This window comes from Bubalus kerabau, chromosome 1, assembly GCF_029407905.1.
Source record: "Bubalus kerabau isolate K-KA32 ecotype Philippines breed swamp buffalo chromosome 1, PCC_UOA_SB_1v2, whole genome shotgun sequence".
Lineage (NCBI taxonomy): Eukaryota > Metazoa > Chordata > Mammalia > Artiodactyla > Bovidae > Bubalus > Bubalus kerabau.
Window position 1 is genome coordinate 161221108 of NC_073624.1, and position 21166 is coordinate 161242273.

General features: G+C 40.7%; 1 protein-coding gene across 4 annotated transcripts in view; it reads left to right on the forward strand.

Annotated features, from left to right (window-relative positions):
• The window catches only part of NRG3 (neuregulin 3), a 1228440-nt gene that overhangs the window by 1176587 nt on the left and 30687 nt on the right, over positions 1 to 21166 (forward strand). For all 4 annotated transcript variants that reach the window (XM_055537827.1, XM_055537834.1, XM_055537844.1 and 1 more), the window contains exons 5-6: positions 5398 to 5500; positions 12431 to 12557. In XM_055537827.1, the coding sequence (XP_055393802.1) occupies positions 5398 to 5500; positions 12431 to 12557 (230 nt within the window). The remainder of the gene's footprint in view (positions 1 to 5397; positions 5501 to 12430; positions 12558 to 21166) is intronic.

Here is a 21166-nt window from a genome sequence, read left to right on the forward strand (position 1 = left end):
ACAGTTCTAGCTGGTGTTTAAACAGAGGGGTTCACACCAGTCAACCACACTGCTTCCTGAGTGAGGTGGGTTCAAGAGAAGAGAGGGATCAGCACGGGGCAGCATGGTGTTTTTCAGAGTTTTGGGGTAGGCTGCTTGCCCAAATGATTTTCTTCCACTTGTCCAATGTCAGTTTCTAAAAACTCACCATAACATTACTACTTTCTCTGTTTCCATCTTGATAATATGAAATATGATCAAGAGCGAGTCCTGTGTACAACAGAAGAGGAAATGGTACAGAATTGAGAGACAATGCAAACAACCTTTACTAATTCCTGTCGAATGAGAGACTGGTTTTTGCCCTCAAAAATGACTTCATAATATGTTTGCATTAATGAAATGCAAAAATGTTGATATTCCCTAGAATAGTAAAGTAAGTCCTTTACCGTACATTGCTGCTGCTGCTGCTGCTAAGTTGCTTCAGTAGTGTCTGACTCTGTGTGACCCCATAGATGGCAGCCCACCTGGCTCCCCCGTCCCTGGGATTCTCCAGGAAAGAACACGAGTGGGTTGCCATTTCCTTCTCCAATGCATGAAAGTGAAAAGTGAAAGTGAAGTCACTCAGTCATGTCTGACTCTTCATGACCCCATGGACTGTAGCCTAACAGGCTCCTCCATCCATGGGATTTTCCAAGCAAGGATACTAGAGTGAGTTGCCATTTTCTTCTCCCTACCATACATTAGATGGAGCCAAATTAAATGGTCAATGTCCAACCATTTATTGCCCCCCATGGCAATTTCATATGATTCTGCCTAATACTTTATGATTATTCCTAGTTAGGCACTGCAATACTCAGTATATTTTAATTCACTCAATCCTCACAATGCTTATGCAATGAAGGTAATGGTAGCCTCATTATAAATAAGGCATTCTCTGCTTTCTAGAGTCGGGCTAGAATTCTAGACTCTCAATCCAGGCCGAGTGATGGAATATGTGGTAGGTCTGAAGAAAGAGCATTTGCCTTACAGTATGTTACACGACAGAGACCCCAGGGCATTGTGCGGGCTGCTCTCGCGATTCCATCAAATTGCTCATGCAGATTCTGCAGGAACCTCTACATCACTGAATTAAAGGACCATATTTTATTTGCCTTTTCAGAAACATTCAATAGCCTATTCTTCTAGAAAAATTCCGTATGTTTTATTCTATGATATTGTCATATTTTACTGTTGTTGTGTGTTTTCTTTTTTTTTTTTTAATCCTTTCCTGGTTGGCCGATCTGTTTTTTTTTTTTGTTTTTTTTTTTTGTTTTTTTTTTATCTGCTCTACAGCATCCTCTTCTACCCTTCCATGAAATTTTTGAGTCTCTCAAAGCTCTATCTTAGACATTCTTCCCTTAGTACTCTATATTTTCTCCTGGGGCTGTCTTATCAACACACTTGGTTTAAGTATATGCATAACCCTGAATATTTATATCTGGAACTCTGTCATTTTATCTTAACTCAAATCTGTATATTTAAATGTCTACCTTACACCTCTAGTTGGATATGTTATAGGTTTTTAAAAACTCACCAAGTCCAACACTGGGCTTCCCCAGACAGTAAAGAATCTGCCTGCAATGCAGGATATCTGGGTTTGATCCCTGGGTTGGGAAGATCCCCTGGAGAAGGACATGGCAACCCACTCCAGTATTCTTGCCTGGAAAATCCCATGGACAGAAAATCCTGGTGGGCCACAGTCCATGGAGTTGAAAAGAGTCAAGCATGACTGAGTGACCAGCACATACATGCATAAGTCCAACACTGAATTTGATATCTTTCTTTATAAGTCTGATTCCTCTCTGATATACTCCATCTTAGTTAAGAGTATCATTGTCTAGTCCATTAAGTCTTTTCAACTTAACTGCTTTCACCTTTTTTTTTTTAACTGCTCATCATGGTTGTTACTGTTATCATAGAAGTATCCATCATGTCTCAGTTCAGTTCAGCTCAGTCACTCAGTCATGTCCGACTCTTTGCGACCCCATGAATCGCAGCACGCCAGGCCTCCCTGTCCATCACCAACTCCGGAGTCTACTCAAACTCATGTGCATTGAGTCGGCAATGCCATCCAGCCATCTCATTCTCTGTTGTCCCCTTCTCTTTCTGCCCCCAATCCCTCCCAGCATCAGGGTCTTTTCCAATGAGTCAACTCTTCACATGAAGTGGCCAAAGTATTGGAGTTTCAGCTTTAGCATCATTCCTTCCAAAGAAATCCCAGGGCTGATCTCCTTCAGAATGGACTGGTTGGACCTCCTTGCATTCCAAGGGACTCTCAAGAGTCTTCTCCAACACCACAATTCAAAAGCATCAATTCTTCTGCGCTCAGCTTTCTTCACAGTCCAACTCTCACATCCATACATGACCACTGAAAAACCATAGCCTTGACTAGACGGCCCTTTGTTGGCAAAGTAATGTCTCTGCTTTTGAATATGCTATCTAGGTTGGTGATACCTTTCCTTCCAAGGAATAAGCCTCTTTTAATTTCATGGCTGCAGTCACCATCTGAATTGATTTTGGAGCCCCAAAAAATAAAGTCAGCCACTGTTTCCACTGTTTCCCTATCTATTTGTCATGAAGTGATGGGACCAGATGCCAGGATCTTCGTTTTCTGAATGTTGAGCTTTAAGCCAACTTTTTCACTCTCCACTAAAAAGAGGCTTTTTAGTTCCTCTTCACTTTTTGCCATAAGGGTGGTGTCATCTGCATATCTGAGATTATTGATATTTCTCCCAGCAGTCTTGTTTCCAGCTTGTGCTTCTTCCATCCCAGTGTTTCTCATGATGTCTAAGCTGATATAATAGCCCTCTAATAGGACTCTGCATTTACTTAACCCTTCCTAATCTTTTCTGTAAATTTCAGGGGGAAAAATGTGAATATTATCACATCCCTCTCCTGTTTCTAATTTTTCAGTGCCTTTCTGCTGTTGTAAAGACATGCTCATTGTATACCATGTCCCTGTTGTCTCCGTGTTGCTCTCCTAAGCTTGTGTGTGCAATGTGCACATGCTCACTCAGTTGTGTCTGATTCCTTGCAACTCCATGAACTGTAGCCCAGCAGGCTCCTCTGTCCATGGAGAGATCTCCATGCAAGAACGCCAGAGTAGCTTGCCATTTCCTCCTCCAGGGATCTCCCAACCCAGGGATCAAACCTGTGTCCCTTATGTTGCCTGCCTTGGCAGGTGGATTCATTACCACTGGCACCAACTGGGAAGCTAAGCTGGTGGGGAATAGAAAATAACTTTTGCAAAGGCCCAATGGTAGAGTAAAAACCGTCCAGATTCCCGAACCTGCCATTTTATATCCTAGCAAAGAGCCTTTGCACAAATTGTCTTCTCTTCCTGGACCACTTTGCCCATCCCTATTCCTCTTGCCTAATTGGATCCTGTTTTATATTTAAAATCTCTGGACTCTGTGAATAGGTCAATTTTCCATGTGATATCTTTTGTCAGATTATAAACCTCCTTGTTACAACATTTATTACAGTCAGCATTTTATATCACTGCCTTTATTTAGATAGAAATTAAAATTTATAAAGGTAAAGTAATATATCTTTTGTTACTCATATCAGAGGTGGCTAAAATGAAAGTCAAATGCAAAAATTGCCAGACTCCAGCCCCTTGCTCCCTGGCCCTCTCCAGGCTTGTTCTTGTTCAGCACTCTGAACCAAAGGCGTTGAGAGTACTGGCGCTGTAACTCCATCGGGTCTATAAATCCATTCACAGTCTTTGGAGTTTTAATTTCACTCTTGATTTAAACTCAGAATTGATTTTGTGCATTCCCCCAAGCTATATTTGACTAGATTCAAAAAATGAACAAAAACACCCTGTTGATTTTATGCAGAAATCATTCTTGTAGTGAACACAGTCTTACCTCTTTTGTTTTCATAGGTACTATTATCCACCATTTTCATAGTTCTTTTTATTTGCAGAAGCAGGGTGGAGTAGATTATTATCTGTAAGTCATACTTAGTCCGTTAGAGTCACCAACTCAGAGCAATTTAGTGAAATGAAATTCTTTATAAGTTGGTAGATCTACTTACTTGTTTCCAAGTTCACTTGGAAGATTTAATGAGCTTACAAATGTGGGGGTGAAAAGAATGACATTCTTTAAGATGGTATATGTCCAAACAAGGTCTCAATGACATACTGTTTTTCTCTTTAATTTGAATCTTTCCCAATTTAAATGTCAACCAAGTCTTGCCAGGGCCACATAATTGCCCCTTTTCATTTATTCAAAAATGTGGATAATGTGATATTCTCTTAGGTTTGCTTTCTTTCTTTATTTTTTTTTATACTCCAGTCTGAATAAAGACATTAAAAATGGAAATAAAGCCTAAGAGGGGAGAGGAGAATAGTTCTTGTAGTACATTGTTTCCTAATATACTACTGAAGGAACAACAGCAACAACAACAACAACAAAAAACTTTAAAATGTACAGTCATATCCAAAGAGAAGATACAGTGCATGATGAATGGATGGATGGAAGGGAAAAAAGAGAGAAGGAAGGAGGGAAGAGGGAGGGAGGAATACCAAAAGGAAGAAGAAAGGAAAGGAGGAAAGATGAAAGACAGTGGGAGGGAGAAGGAAGGAAGGAAGGTAAATAGACCATAGACTCTTGTGCAATGTAAAGAAATTAATGAAGACAAGAGGAGGATAATTAACAGAAAGTTCTGAGACCTATGGATGAAAGGTCTTGATGAGATGAAAGAACTGTTGCAGTAGACGTATTTCAGAAAGTGTGCTAGAAGTATAAATGTTAATGTCCAAAAATTGAAATGGTTTGTTTTTGAATTCTTGTTTTTTGCATTAAGAAGCTCTAAGATATAACCTTGGTAGTAGAGGTTGAGGTTATTTTGCCAGATTATTGGTACTGAGCAGGTCACAGGATGACTAAGTAAATATTCACATGTTACATTGAAGCCCTTTTTCATGCATGATGTCAGTCACAGCAGGTGGATGAATGGGAGACTGACAGCCAGGCACCAAATCAGAAAACACCGTCATCAGTATCACATAAATTGGAGGCCACCACTGGAATAGGAAATTTCTGATAGCAGATTATTTGGGACCCCACCATCATGTTTAAATGCTCCCAGTATGTCTTAAAGTCATGAAAATTCTTTTGATAATGTTCATATTTGTGATATCCATACATGAGTTCTATTTAGCCATGCAGATACAAAAAAATAACAGCTGTCCTGTAGACCATTGCAAAGACACTGAATTGTAGCAATGCCCTCGTGTTTTCCTATTGACGATAGGGGCAAAAAAACTTGGCTTTGAAAGGCTCCTACCAGCTCATAGTTGTATTAACTATGGAGATTGTGTCTGCTGAGCCATGCTAACTTCCGTTCTAATTCTCTTTTTTGAATTCGCAGAGAGTGAAGAAGTTTATCAAAGGCAGGTGCTGTCAATTTCATGTATCATCTTTGGAATTGTCATCGTGGGCGTGTTCTGTGCAGCGTTCTACTTCAAAAGCAAGTAAGACTATTTCTCTCAAGTGTTAAAAGGTTACTTCTCAGAGGAAGCACTTTGTCTTTCTTTAAGTTCTCAGTCTGAGCTCTAGGCAGAAGGATTTTGTGCAAATGGGCCTATCAGACATCCTTAAATGACTCTGAATCTTTTGTAGCCTGGGGTGAGTGTGTACAGAGTGTCTATACATGTGTGTGTGTGTGTGTGTGCTTCATCTTTTATGCACATAGTGATCATTCTTCTCTGTGATCATGAACACTCTATGTTCTTTGCATTTTTTGATGGCCTGCCAGAATTAAAGGCTCAACATCAGCCTGTCAGTAAGGAGTTAACTCTTCTGAAAAGAGAGGTCACTGCTGAACACCTAACCTTTTATTAAAAAAAAGAAACAACTCTATTCCTTTTATAGTGTTTTATTTGATACCCATAAAGGTTTTAGCCAAATGTGAAATATGAACACTATAAAATTTACCTTGGTTCACCAGTTAGTATGGACATCTAGAATATGCCCTATGCTTAACTTGCCAAGAAACCAAATCTTCTGCCAAAAGCATTGGGTTTGTTTTTTTTTTTCTGACTGGTAAAGTAGAATTAAAAATATGTATTTATAAGTATGTATGTGTATATACATATATGCTTACATATACATGTCACAAATAACATTGACAGAGGTATTTTATTTATGTAAATGACATAATTTGCCCTTAAGAAATACAGATAAAAATAATATATTGCTTGGTTTCTTGTAAGGTAGATAGGCCTTGAGAAGTTGGCATAGATTCTGTTCCTACAGCTTGTCTGGAATCCAGGCCAACAAGTAATTGCTTTTCTTTGGACTTGTACTTTTCTACCCATTTGCCCTTCTAAAAATGGATCCGTTTCCCAATATAGTCTGTGATACCTGTCTGCATGTTGTGTATGTCGATCTTTAAAAAGAACAGCAATTTTAAGAAATAATGGAGACTCAGATATGAATCCAAAATTAGGAACTATTATTTTTAATAAACTATTTCAGAATAGGTTTAGATTTTTGGAATTGCCATGAAAATAATACAGATAGATCCAATGTACCCCAGACACAATTTCCCCTATTTTTAATGTCTTTCCTTAGTATGTTGCCTTTGTTGCAAACAGTGGAACAATAGTGGAATAATAGTGTTACTAACTGAAGTTCATATTTCCATATTTCCTTAGTTTTTACCTCATGTGCTTTTTCGCTGTTGTTCCCCACCCAGGGTACCACATTGTATTTCATCATTGTTTCTCCTAAGCAACTCTTGGCTGTGGTAGTTGTTAGTGTTCAGTTTTGAACACTTTATCAGGGATACTGGGCTTTTCATTCATTATCTCCCAATCCTCACAACAACTGAAATTATGCATTATTGCTCAATTTTTCAAATCACATCAGAATTTGATTGTAAAGTATTGATTTGTCAAAGCCCCACAGTAGGAAATTGACAGCAGGTCTTTGCATTTCTACAATTCTACTTTAAACTGCATGCTGTTCACCACCCAGCATGTTGACTCGTGTGGTCCTCCCCCAGACGGTGAAAGTGCTTGAGGTGAATCAGGAATGCCATGCCCTGCTGAAGTCCATAGCTCTTTATGTTCTTAACAGGCTACATGGTTTCGTGGTCAGGATTTTACATGCATCAGCCTAAGCTGTATTCACATCTTCAGTCTGCCACTTGCTTATTCAGTATTATTAGGGAAATTACATTCAGTCTTGATTTCCATTTTGGTAAAATATAGCCAACATATGGCCAAAAATAATGTCTACCTTAGAGAATTTAAGGATTAGTGGGATAATACTGTAAAGAAGGCAGCATAGTTTTTAAAAAGTAAATACTCATTGAAGGGCTGTTGTTGTTAACACCTAGGGTGTCTACACACTGGAACTTACAGGCAGGGTAGCTACAAGGTGAGTAGAGTTCCCTGAGCACGAGAGGGTTAATCACACTCAGCAGAGCATTAGGAGAGTCACCTTGCAAGTGCTGTGTGGGAGAAAGCTGTGTATTTAACAATATGCAAATTACTATGAAGAAGTAGTTAATCACTTATTTTTGGAGTATAATCTGTAGTTGTACCACACTTAAAGAAAAGACTGATAACGACAGTCACAGGAACAGAGAGCAGCTGGGTAACTAGAGGATCTCTATCTTCAGAGCTGTTAGCCTCACCTTCCGTGGGCTGCAAGTGGGCTCAGTGATGAGAACATCCTCCTGGGGCTCAGCAAGGTGTCAGGGGTTTGCATGGAAACACTGTTCAACTTTCAATGCCTAATGGGAGATGCAGGGGACCGAACCAGTGGGAGATGAGTAATGAGGAGGCTGTTGTCTTTCTGCCTGCCCAGCCAGGACACATATTTATTATATATATATGTCTAAAAATAACAAAGGAATAATGAAATTTGAAGACTCTTCCAACTGGAGCTGTAGTTCTCATCAGAGACTTAGAGAATATTGCCTTCTTCTAGGGCAATTTCCAAGCATAGTTTTCCTTTATTTTTCTCTGAGAGGAAGGCCACATTGCACACCAAGCATCTAACTTATATAGCTGAAAGTGATGTAAAATTTTTTTTAACACCTTGGCACAAGTTTCTTTGCCCTAATTCCTGGGATTCTAATTCCTTCCAGAAATCTTGGGGATAGAAGAATAAACAGGGGATAGCAGGCTGTACTTTTTCTGTACTTTCAGACATTATAAGATTTTTTTTTCCATGTGTATACTTTTTTTAAAAACTCATCTTGGAAGTCCTAAGTCTTCTCAGATTCTGGGACATGTCTATCATCAGTTACCTGATAAACTCACTTGAATCTCCATCCTATATACTGGAATGTACTGACCCCAGAGAGAATCAGGACTTAACCAAAACATTCTCTTGGTTATTTTTCCTACTTCCCATAATTATTCAGGTCCTGCCACTCTGGTCCTTTCTCCATTCTCTTGTCATCTGTGATATGGCATGACCTCACCCGATAGAATATCACAGCACATTATTAGCCAATGAAAGTTTGAACATAGGTAACAAGAGGAGGTAGAAGTGAGGAACACCTTCTTGAATTCAGAGAACTTTCTGAGTTACTTGAACTCCAACTACTTTGAAGGTCACAGTGAAATAAATTCTTTTCTCATCAATTCCAAAAAGTTCAAGTATTCTTATAAGTAGTTAATGGAACCATTAATTGAGCCTTTCAAATCTGGCTGATACGGCTCACATGGCAACTATAAATTCTTCTAGATTTCCCTTTTACTTTTAACTCGTATGGGCTAAGAAGTATCAGGCTGGCAGCGGGAGTCCGTATTAGACTTAGGAAATGCAAGACATAATTGAACTCTGAAAATGAATTGAAATAGGAAAAGAGATACATGGGTGGGGGGAGTGGAATAGATGGGGAAAAAGTGGAAACAGTGATTTTGGAGGCGATTTTGGGCTCCAGATGGTAACTGCAGGCATGAAATTAAAAGACATTTGCTCCTCGGAAGGAAAGCTATGACAAACCTAAACAGCATATTAAAAAGCAGAGATATCATTTTGCCTACAAAGCTCCATATAGTCAAAGCTGTGGTTTTTCCAGGAGTAATGGTGGATGTGAGAGTTGAACTGAAAAAGGCTGAGCACCGAAGAATTGATGCTTTCAAACTGTAATGCTGAAGAAGACTGTTGAGACTTCCTTGGATAGCAAAGAGCTCAAACCATTCAATCCTAAAGGAAATCAGTCCTGAATATTCATTAGAAGGACTGATCCTGAAGCTGAAACTCCAATTACTTTGGCCACCTGATGAGAAGAGCCGACTCATTGGAAAAGACCCTGATGCTGGGAAAGATGGAGGGCAGGAGGAGAAGGGGGCCACAGAGGATGCAGTGGTTGGATGGCATCACCGACTCTATGGACATGAGTCTGAGCAAGCTCCAGGCGATAGTGAAGGACAGGGAAGCCTGGCGTGCTGCTGCCCACGGTGTCACAAAGATCTGGACGCGACTTAGTGACTAAACAACACCAACAGGAAAGATGTTCCAGGAGCAGGAACTGGGACAAATAATTATCCCAACTGGGAAAGCACAGGAGGAACAAGGGGAACTGATGCTACGAGTAGAAAACAGATGTGCTACAACTTGCCCTGACTGTATGTTATCATCCTCTGAAGAGATTTTAGATCACAAAGCAAGGCACCTAATGACAGGCAATGGGTGTTCTGATATGATGCTATGATTCTCTTCATCTGTGGCGGCCTTAGTCCCCACACAGTTATAAGCTAGTACACATAAGTACTAATATAAGCTAGTACACAGTTATAAGAGTTCCTTGACCTGAGATAGCCAGCATCCGATGAAGGTCAGTGTGAGGCTTTGAAGGCCTGGACCACTGCCCCACCATGGGGTGAAAGCCACACCAGCTTCAGAGCTCCCTGTGGGATTTGCTGAGGTTTTCACTGGAGCCTGCATCACATTCCAACTCCTTCTGCCCCATCCTGCTTCCTTCACTGACTTTCCACAGATGTTGATCTTAAGAGACCTCACTAATAAAAACCCTGCACATGATCTCCATCTCAGTGTCTGCTTCCGCAGGGAGCCAACCTGCAGCATCACAAACAACATCTCCTGCTGGACTTGTTGGGTCTGATATTCCACCACTGTACATCTCATTTCTTCCTGATGAATTGACCCAGAGCAACTTAAAACCCACTGAACTCTAGAATCACACTGACATTGTTAGGCTAGTGGGTTCCAGCGTGTAGTACTTGTATCTTGTCTTCCCCAGAGCCACTGCTCTCCTGAGAGAGCTGATGGCATTGCAGACAGATGCTTCCACTTCCCTTTGTTCCCATCTGCTGAGGAGAGGATGAAAGGGCAAAAATGTGTGCCTTGAGAGAGCTGAGGGATGATAGAAAAGGAGGCAGGTTAGAAAAGAAAGCCCATATGTTCTGGAATATTAGTGAGTCAGGACAAAGGTAAGAGGGGGGTAAAGGAAAGCAAATTATTAAAAGGATTTAGGAAATGCAACCAGACATTTTTATGAGGAAAATTCCTTTACATGTTTACATTTCCCAAACGCTGACTTAGGGGATTCCTGAAAAGATCTTTAGTATTTCTACAGCTAATTCTTGGAAAAACAATCATGTTCTTCCTCTGTGTCAAGCCCCCTTTACTGCTTCCTGATGATTTATTCCAGTAGAACTTCCTCATCTCCCATATGCTTCATCAGTGAGTCCCTGATAGGATTTTGTGGCTTTCCTGTGCTTCTTAAAATGCTGATAGGATAGATTTGTTTCTAACAACAGGCTAGAGATTAGCTGTTAGGAAGTAGATAGATTATTACAAGTATATTAAAACAACTAAGAGTACTGGAGATAAAAGCCCCCTAAATAATTGAAAAGATAAAAGAAATATTTAAACAGAAGGACATCACACGAGTTTTGTAAATTCAGAGGAGATAATAATGCACAGACCTCCAATTCTTGTAGCAATTCTGTGACTTGCTTGTAAGAGAGGCAATTAACAAGATCTCTTCTTTTATCTCTGAGCCAGTGTCCTGATTCCATCATCTGCCCATATAACTAAGCTTACTAAATGATGAGGAGTGTAACATTAATACTCTCCATGTGTCCACAGTATTTATGGAAGAGAGCTTATCCAAACTCCATTGACAGAGGAGGAAACTGAGGCTCACAGAAGTTTGGGGAATCAGTCATTTTGATTTGAGGAATCAAAGCAAAGCTGTTGGGACACAGAGCTGGAATTCAAATCTCAGTCCCTCTGATACTCAAGCCCATGGTGTGTAGAGGGATGTCTGCCTCAAAAAACTCACTTCAAGAGACGGAGAGAAGGTGAACAGTCACCACCAAAGGCTCTATCCTTGGCGTGGACCCTGGGGAACGAGGCAGAAGTCTAGGGCAGATGATTCTGTGAAATTTGTTTGCTTGTTTGTTTCATGGGTACTGGGTCTTGTGTTGATAGCTAATTGCCATAAAGCTCTTAGGAGAGCAGCTAATAAGGCAGTACTTTGTACGGTTCAAACAACAGTCACTCCACATTTGCAGGCAGGGGTAATTAACTTGGAATCCAAAACCCGAGAATAGCCTTGGCCTTCCCACCAAGAAGCAGCGTGACCACAGGCAAGTGGTTTGACAGTCGTGAGTAGTGCCTCAAAATGAGGAGTATGCAGCCAGATTCATTCAGTTCTAATCCAGCTCTACCACTGTCTAGCTGTTAGACTTTGGACAAATTATTTAACTTCTCTGTGCTTCAGTTTTCTCATCTATTAAATAAGCGTAGGATTAATGGCTTGTCATACAGAATTATTGTGAAAAATAAGTGAGCTAAGACATGTAAAGCACTTCAGATGATGCTTGGCATCTTTCAAGAGTTAATTTTTATTACTTATAAATTAATCCTTCAAAAGTTAACTTTTTCATATTATTTACCAAAGTTCTAATAAATTCTGCATTCAGGGCAGATGGTAAAAATAAATGAAGTGTTTTTAAACTATAAAAAAGAAAATAGACCCCTGTTATGGCATGTGTGCAAGTTATCCAGTCAAGCTATACCTACCTGAAATGGACAGATATAAACATAACTTTGCAAATATGTTATATGTGGCTGCTAGGTCCAAGTGTCAAAGTTGTCTACTTGTAACTTCAGAGCATTCCTAATTCTCTTCAGTTGAGCACTCAAGGTTAAGGACCGCTTACATCCAGTAGGGTGAGGACAATGCATTACATTTCTGCCTTTAGAGTGCCATGGGGTGTGAATCCTGGCTATTAATGGGTAATGCCAAGTATTTCTTGGTGGGGTTGAAAATGAAGGGAGGACTCTTTGTTAACTGAGTTTATCTTGCTACAGAAAATGACAAGTATAGATGTTGAAGTGAATGAACCTCAAAAAAATAGGCATAAATTTATGTGACTATTTATACATGGATTTATTTAAACTTGCAGGAAACAAGCTAAACAAATTCAAGAGCAGCTGAAAGAGCCACATAATGGTAAAAACTACAGTCTCAAAGCATCTAGCACAATGGCAAAGTCCGAAAACTTGGTGAAGAATCATGTCCAGCTGCAAAATGTAAGTGACATGTCCATACATCCCTTCCCACAGCCACTCTCACTGCTCCCAGTCCAGAGGGGATGCAGAACCTGTGATCAGACTTGCCTATTTTTTTCAGTACTCTGTAGATTTTTCCTTAAATCATGTTGCATTTTTGTGTGTACACACAGTACTGGAAAAAAGAAAGAAAAATTAATTCTCAGCTCTTGATTACAATCTGTAACATAATTAATCTCTGGAAGCAAAAAGAGCTTCAGTTGTTTGTTCCATAATCACTTGCTGAATTCTTCCTTATGTCAGAGATCGTGCTAGGCACCAGGGGTACGATGTTCCTTACTGTATGGAAACTGACATAGTGAAAAAATACAGACACCCAGAGGAGGTTTGTGGGATGAGCGGGTTGCTATTGCAACAGAGGTGGGAGAAGAGACCAAAAGGAGGTGGTGGGGGCAGAAGTGGAGGCAGCAAAAAATGCAGGCTTGAACTGGAAATTGAAGAATAGGAAAGGTTCATCAGGGAGTCAGAAAGCCAAGGACTAGAGACTAGAATAAGCAGAAAGAATAAATGCAGGGAATCCTAAGAATACATACTATATTCAGACAACTCTGAATTAAAGGGTATGAGAAAAATCAAAGCTCATAAACACGGGAAGGGAGAGTTGTAGTCCCAGGGTTGTTGCTTCCTAACACCACACCTTAACAGATACCAGAATTTGAAGTTAAATACAAGCTCTTTGAATCCTGCGTTCTTTTTGTGTGTGTGTGGCTGCTCTGGGGCTTAATTGCAGCATACAGGATCTTCAGTTGAGATAATCCTTTAGTTGTGGTGCAGCTTAGAGGATATTTAGTTGCACCATGTGGGATCTAGTTCCCTGACCAGTGATCCCACCCAAGCCCTTTGCATTGGAAGCATGGAGTCTTAGCCACTGGACCACCAGGGAAGTCTCGAATTCTGTATTCTTTCTAAAGTAGTTTTTCATGATTTCTGAGATATATTGAAAAGCACTGAAAGTGAAAGTGAAGTCGCTCAGTCGTGTCCGACTCTTTGCAACCCCATAGACTGTAGCCTACCAGGCTCCTCCATCCATGGGATTTTCCAGGCAAGAGTACTCGAGTGGGTTGCCATTGCCTACTCCAACAGGATGTACCTGCTGCTGCTGCTGCGTCGCTTCAGTCGTGTCCGACTCTGTGCGACCCCATAGACGGCAGCCCATCAGGCTTCCCCATCCCTGGGATTCTCCAGGCAAGAACACTGGAGTGGGTTGCCATTTCCTTCTCCAATGCATGAAAGTGAAAAGTGAAAGTGAAGTTGCTCAGTCGTGTCCAACTCTTCTCAACCCCATGGACTGCAGCCTTCCAGGCTCCTCCATCCATGGGATTTTCCAGGCAAGAGTACTGGAGTTGGTTGCCATTTCCTTCTCCAGAGGATCTTCCCAACCCAGGGATCAAACCGGGGTCTCCTGCATAGTAGGCAGATGCTTTACCGTCTGAACCACCAGGGAGCAAATGTTACTGAAGTCAGGTTCTGCTGCTCACTGTTCAAAACCCAATACTCCAGAGACAAATGTAACTTACAAGATTCTGCTCTGTTTTCAAGAGCAGTTTTAAAGGGTTAATCGAATTGTTTGGGGAGGAGATCAGGGTTTGTAATCTTCCACTCTGCGCAGACTTTCTTCTGATTGTGCTGTGCTTAGTCATTCAGTCGTGTCCAGCTCTTTGTGATTCCATGGACTGTAGCCCACCAGGCTCCTCTGTCCGTGGAATTCTCTAGGCAAGAATACTGGAGTGGGTTGCCATTGCCTTCTCCAGGGCATCTTCCCAACCCAGGGATCAAATCCAGGTCTCCTGCATTGCAGGCGGATTCTTTACCATCTAAGCCACCAGGGAAGCCCATTCTTCTGATTGGTCTATGGTGAAATGACAGGTTGGTGCTCCAGAAAGCTGGTGCTCAGCCTGAAGCTGCCATCCTCTCTGGGTAGGGGCCTTAGTTCCTGCAGAACTCAAAGAAATTGTTATGCATATTTCATGAAAAGGAACCAGGACTTGGCCCCATGCTGCTCTATTGTTTACTGACTGTTCCTCCTTCATTTCTCTATCCCCTCCCTCCTCTGATTAGTAACTGTTTGAATCTGCTCTTTACAACTAAAGGAAGTTCAAGGAGGCTGATTGATGCCTATTTCCTAAACATAATAAATGAGGACACAGAAATGATTTGTACCCAGGAAGACTCCATGTGTCCTGCTCCATTTTACAAAAGCCATCTAAGACATACTGGAAGATTCCTGTCAGGGTAGCAATTCTTTGACCCCATGCAAGACTGCACTTCCAGATTCTGAGACCCAAAAGGAAAGCACAAAGGTGGTGGTATAAACCTAGATTTGAGTATAATACCCGATCACCCAGGACACATTCACAGCCTTCCAAATGTGTAAATCACTGGGAATTTAAACATCATTTGTGATTTTGGGAAATCATTACCCAGAAAGTCGCCATTATGCTGTGTGTGACAGATGTACTTAGATGCTTAATGCAGAATTCATAAATCATAATCGCTTCCCAGAAAAGTTTTGTTAAACTTGTAATCACGGCTGTGTGTAGGGATTGTTCTTTTCTGAAACAGAGCGAACGTTTTTGTTAGTGATTTCTAATGAGTATTATCCCATTACTGTAAAACAAATACTGTAACGGAGGGCTTCTTAGCAACTGAACCTTCAGAGATAAAGCCAGAGGCTGGTTATGGTAGTGAGAGCAGATTTTTGATTAGTGATATACTGTTGCATTACAGAAGAGAATCTTGTTTGAACACAACTTCTATTCTTATAGAGGTGACTGAGTGCTTGAAAAGGACAATGAGGGTGATCTTGGCTGGCTCAGCCTGCAGCAGCTTGAAGCAGGATTTTGGTTCCTGGCCAGAGACTGAGGTCGGTCTTGGGGTGAGAGCACCAGACCTTAGTCACTGCACCAGTGGCCAATGACAAAGTCCTGGCCCTTTGGCTTTGCAGAGAAAGAATCACCACAAAGATAGAAAGCAGTGAAATGAAGTGTTTATTAGGAGGAAAAAGAGTCTAGAATGTATGGATAGGTACACAGGCAGACTTGGAGAGAGAGCCGTGCCCTCACAGTAGTTTAAATCACTTATATGGGGCATTTCTTCTGGTTATCCTTTGGCCGATTGTTTAGATTTGCCTGATTCCGAGTATTTGGTAGGATCCTAATATATGCATCTGTATCTCTTAGCCAAGATAGGGTCCCCTGAAGAGGACTCCTCTTTTGACCTCCAAGGAGCTTTCTATGCATGTGTGAGTTTCTCTAACTGCAAGAATGAGAAATATATGCTTTGTTATCTTTAATCTGGGCAGGTCCAAGCCTCCTCTCTCTCCACTGGCCTGCTATTTAGAGTTTCAGTCCACAGGGAACTTATCTCCAATTTCTCTATCCTGGGGTGCCTAGGTACCTCCTATCTCAAGGGAGTAGGGAAGGGAAACAGTGGGGCTTGACAGAGTCAGGGAAGAGAAAAATGACCAAGAGTTGGTGATAGAAATGAGGTTAAGCCATCTGTGTCTATTAGCTGGCCATTATTAAACTTAGGATCCTGTCTTAGGGACTCACTGAAGACTAGGGGCATGACCAGCCTTTGAGTGTCCCCATTCATTGCAGGAAAAATAGGGCATAAGAGGAGAGTCATGCGCTAAGTAGTGGGTGAGTCCCTGGGACTAGCTACCAAGTGAGGGTGCTTGGCTTTGCTCGGAAAAGAATTAAAGGGCTAGCCACAGTAAAGAGAAAGGAGGTTTATTTAGAGAGATATACATCCCATAGACAGAATGTGGGTCATTTTGGAAGATAGTAAACTGCCCCAAATATGGGGTAGTTAGTTTTATTGGCTCGGCAATTTCACAGGCTAATGAGAGAGGAGTATCCCAACTCTTTTGAGAAGGCAGTGTATATTTTCAGGAATTGGGCCATTGAACTTTTTGAACTTTTATGGTTGGACTTGGAAGTGTCATGGCCCTTGTGCATAGTGTCACTTAGAAGTTTCGTTGTCGTTGTTCAGACACTCAGTTATGTTCAGCTCTTTTAACCCAATAGACTGCAGCACAACAGGCTTCCCTGTCCTTCACCATCTCCCAGAGTTTTCTCAAACTTATGTCCATTAAGTCGATGATGCCACCAATCATCTCATCCTCTGTCATCCCCTTCTCCTCCTGCCTTCAATCTTTCCCAGCATCAGGGTCTTTTCCAATAAGTAAGTTCTTCACATCAGGTAGCCCAAGTATTGGAGCTTCAGCATCAGTCCTTCCAATGAATATTCAGAGTTGATTTCCTTTAGGATTTACTGGTTTCATCTCTTTGCAGTCCAAGGGACTCTCAAGATCTCCAGCACCACAGGAAAAAATATCAATTCTTTGGTGCTCAGCCTTCTTTATGGTCCAACTTTCACTTCTATACATGACTACTGGAAAAACCATAGCTTTGACTATATGGACTTTTGTTGCCAATATGACATTTCTGCTTCTTAATGCACTGTCTAGATTTGTCATAGGTTTTCTTCCAAGGAGCAAGGATATTTTAATTTCATGGCTGTAGTCACCATGTGCAGGGATTTTTGAATCCAAGAAAGTAAAGTCTGTCATTGTTTCCATTGCTTTCTCATCTATTTGCCATGAAGTGATGGGACTGAATGTCGTGATGTTAGTTTTTCAGATGTTGAGTTTTAATACAAAGTTTTTCATGCTCCTCTTTCACCTTCTTCAAAAGGCTCTTTAGTTCCTCACCACTTTCTGCCATTAGGGTGGTTCCATCTGCATTTCTGAGGTTACTGATATTTCTCTCAGCAATCTTGATTTCAGCTTGTACTTCATCCGGCCCAGCATTTCACATGATATATTCTGCATATGAGTTAAATAAACAGGGTGACAATATACCTCCTTGACATATTCCTTTCCCAATTTTGAACCAGTCTGTTGTTCCATGTCCAGTTCTAACTATTGCTTCCTGACCCACATACAGATTTCTCAGGGGGCAAGTAAGGTGGTCTGGTATTCCCATCTCTTGAAGAATTTTCCACAGTTTGTTGTGATCCACACAGTCAAAAGTTTTGGTGTAGTCAATAAAGCAGTAGTAGATGTTTTCCTGGAATTCTCTTGCTTTTTCAATGATCCAATGGATGTTGGCAATTTGATCTCTGGTTCTTTTGCCTTTTCTAAATCCAGCTTGTACATCTGTAAGTTCTCAGTTAACATACTGTTGAAACCTGGCTTGAAGGATTTTGAGCATTACCTTGCTAGCAAGTGAAATGAGTGCAGCTGTGTGGTAATTTGAACATTATTTCACATTGCCCTTCTTAGGGATTGGAATGAAAACTGACCCTATATAAGCCATGTAGCCACTGCTGTGTTTTCCAAATTTGGTGGGTTATTGAGTGCAGCACTTTAACAGCATTATCTTTTAGGATTTGAAATAGTTCAACTGGAATTCCATCACCTCCCCTAGCTTTGTTCATAGTGATACTTCCTAAGATCCACTTGACTTCACACTCCATTATGTCTGGCTCTAGGTGAGTGTTCACAGCATCATGGTTAACTTGGTCATGAAGATTTTTTTTGTATAGTTCTTCTGTGTATTCTTGCCACCTCTTATTAACATTTTCTGCTTCTGTAGGGTCCATAGCGTTTCTGTCCTTTATTGTGCCCATTTTTTCATGAAATGTTTCCTTGGTACCTCTAATTTTCTTGAAGACAATAGTCTTTCCCATTCTATTGTTTTCCTCTATTTCTTTGCATGGCTCAGTTAATAATGCTTTCTTATCTCTCCTTGATATTCTTTGAAATTCTGCATTCAGATAAGTATATCTTTTCCTTTCTCCTTCACCTTTTGCTTCTCTTCTTTTCACAGCTATTTGTAAGGCTTCCTCAGACAACCATTTTTCCTTGTTGCATTTCTTCTTCTTGGAGATGGTTTTGATCCCTGTCTCCTGTACAATGTCATGAAACTCCATCCATAGTTCTTCAGGCACTGTGTCTATCAGATCTAATCCCTTGAATATATTTGTCACTTTCACTATATAATCGTAGGGGATTTAATTAAGGTCACACTTGAATGCCCTAGTAATTTTCCCTACTTTCTTCAATTTAAGTCTAAATTTTGCAATAATGGGCTCATGGTCTGAGCCACAGTCCTCTCTCGGTCTTGTTTTTGCTAACTGTTTTGCTTTTCCATGTTCAGCTGCAAAGCATATAATCAGTCTGATTTAGGTATTGATCATCTGTGATGTCCATATGTAGAGTCCTCTCTTGTGTTGTTATAAGAGGGTGTTTGCTATGACCAGTGCATTCTCTTGGCAAAACTCTTGTTAGTCTTTGCCCTGCTTCATTTTGTACTCTAAGGCCAAAGTTGCCTGTTACTCCAGGTATCTCCTGACTTACTACTTTTGCATTCCAGTCCCCTATGATGAAAAGGACTTTTTTTTTTTTTTTTTATGTTAGTTCTAGAATGTCTTGTAGGTCTTCATAGAACTGTTCAACTTCAGCTTCTCTGGCATTAGTGGTTGTGGCATAGACTTGGATTACTCTGATATTGAATCGTTGGCCTTGGACACAAACTGAAATAATTCTGTCATTTTTGAGATTGTACTAAAGTACTGCATTTCGGATTCTTTTGCTGACTATGAGGCCTGCTCCTTTTCTTCTAAGTGATTATTGCCTGAAGTAGTAGATATAACAGTCATCTGAATTAAATTTGCCCATTCTGGTCCATTTTAGTTCAGTGATTCCTAAAATGTCAATCTTCACTCTTGCCATCTCCTGTTTGACCACTTCCAATGTATCTTGATTCGTTGACCTAATATTCCAGGTTCCTATGCAATATTATTCTTTACACCACTGGACTTTATTTTCACCACCAGACACATCCACAATTTGATGTCGTTTCTGCTGTGGCTCAACCTCTTCATTCCTGCTGGAGTTATTTCTCTGCTGTCTTCTCCAGTAGCATATTGGACACCTACCAACCTGGCCCTGGGGAGGTAGGAGACGGTGATGGGGAGGGCTCATCTTTTAGTGTGATATCTTTTTGCCTTTTAGCATTGTTCATGGGATTCTCAACACAAGAATGCTGAAGTGGTTTGCTATTCCCTTCTCTAGCGGACCACATTTTGTCAGAACACTTCACCATGACCCACCTGTCTTGGATGGCCCTATGGCACGATGTATTACAATGAGCATATAATGAGGTTCAAGGTCTAGTGGAAGATCAATGCAAAGAAATAGAGGAAAACAATAGAATGGGAAAGACTAGAAATCTCTTCAAGAAAATTAGAGATACCAAGGGAAAATTTCATGCAAAGATGGGCACAATAAAGGACAGAAATGGTATGGACCTAAAAGAAGGAGAAGATATTAAGAAGCGGTGGCCAGAATACACAGAAGAACTATACAAAAAAGATCTTCATGTCCCAGATAATGACGATGGTGTGATCACTCACCTAGAGCCAGACATCCTGGAATGTGAAGTGAAGTGGGCCTTAGGAAGCATCACTACAAACAAAGCTAGTGTAGGTGATAGAATTCCAGTTGAGCTGTTTCAAATCCTAAAAGATGATGCTGTGAAAGTGCTGCACTCAATATGGTAACAAATTTGTAAAACTCAGCAGTGGCCACAGACTGCAAAAGATCAATTTTCATTCCAATCCCAAAGAAAGGCAATGCCAAAAAATGCTAAAACTACTGCACAATTGCACTCATCTCACATGCTAGTAAAGTAATGCTCAAAATTCTCCAAGCCAGGCTTCAACACTACGTGAACTGTGAACTTCCAGATGTTCAAGCTGGTTTTAGAAAAAGTAGAGGAGCCAGAGATCAAATTGCCAAAATCTGTTGGATCATTGAAAAAGCAAGAGAATTTCAGGAAAACATCTACTACTGCTATATTGACTACGCCAAAGCTTGAGTGTGTGGATCATAACATACTGTGGAAAATTCTTCAAGAGATGGGAATACCAGACCATCTGACCTGCCTCTTGAGAAATCTGTATGCAGGTCAGGAAGCAACAGTTAGAACTGGACATGGAACAACTGACTGGTTCCTAATAGGAAAAGGAGTACATCAAGGCTGTATATTGTCACCCTGCTTATTTAACTTATATTCAGAGTACATCATGAGAAATGATGGACTGGATGAAGCACACGCTGGAATCAAGATTGCCAGGAGAAATATCAATAACCTCAAATATGCATATGACACCACCCTTATGGCAGAAAGTGAAGAAGAACTGAAGAGTCTGTTGATGAAAGTGAAAGAGGAGAGTGAAAAAGTTGGCTTAAAACTCAACATTCAGAATACTAAGATCATGGCATCCGGTCCCATCACTTCATGGCAAATAGATGGGAAAACAATGGAAACAGTGACAGATTTTATTTTGGGAGGCTCCAAAATCACTGCAGATGGTGACTGCAGCCATGAAATTAAAAGACCCTTGCTCCTGGGAAGAAAAGTTATGACCAACCAAGACAGCATATTAAAAAGCAGAGACATTACTTTATCAACAAAGGTCTGTCTAGTCAAGGCTATGGTTTTTCCAGTAGTCATGTATGGATGTGAAAGTTGGACTGTAAAGAAAGCTGAGCACCGAAG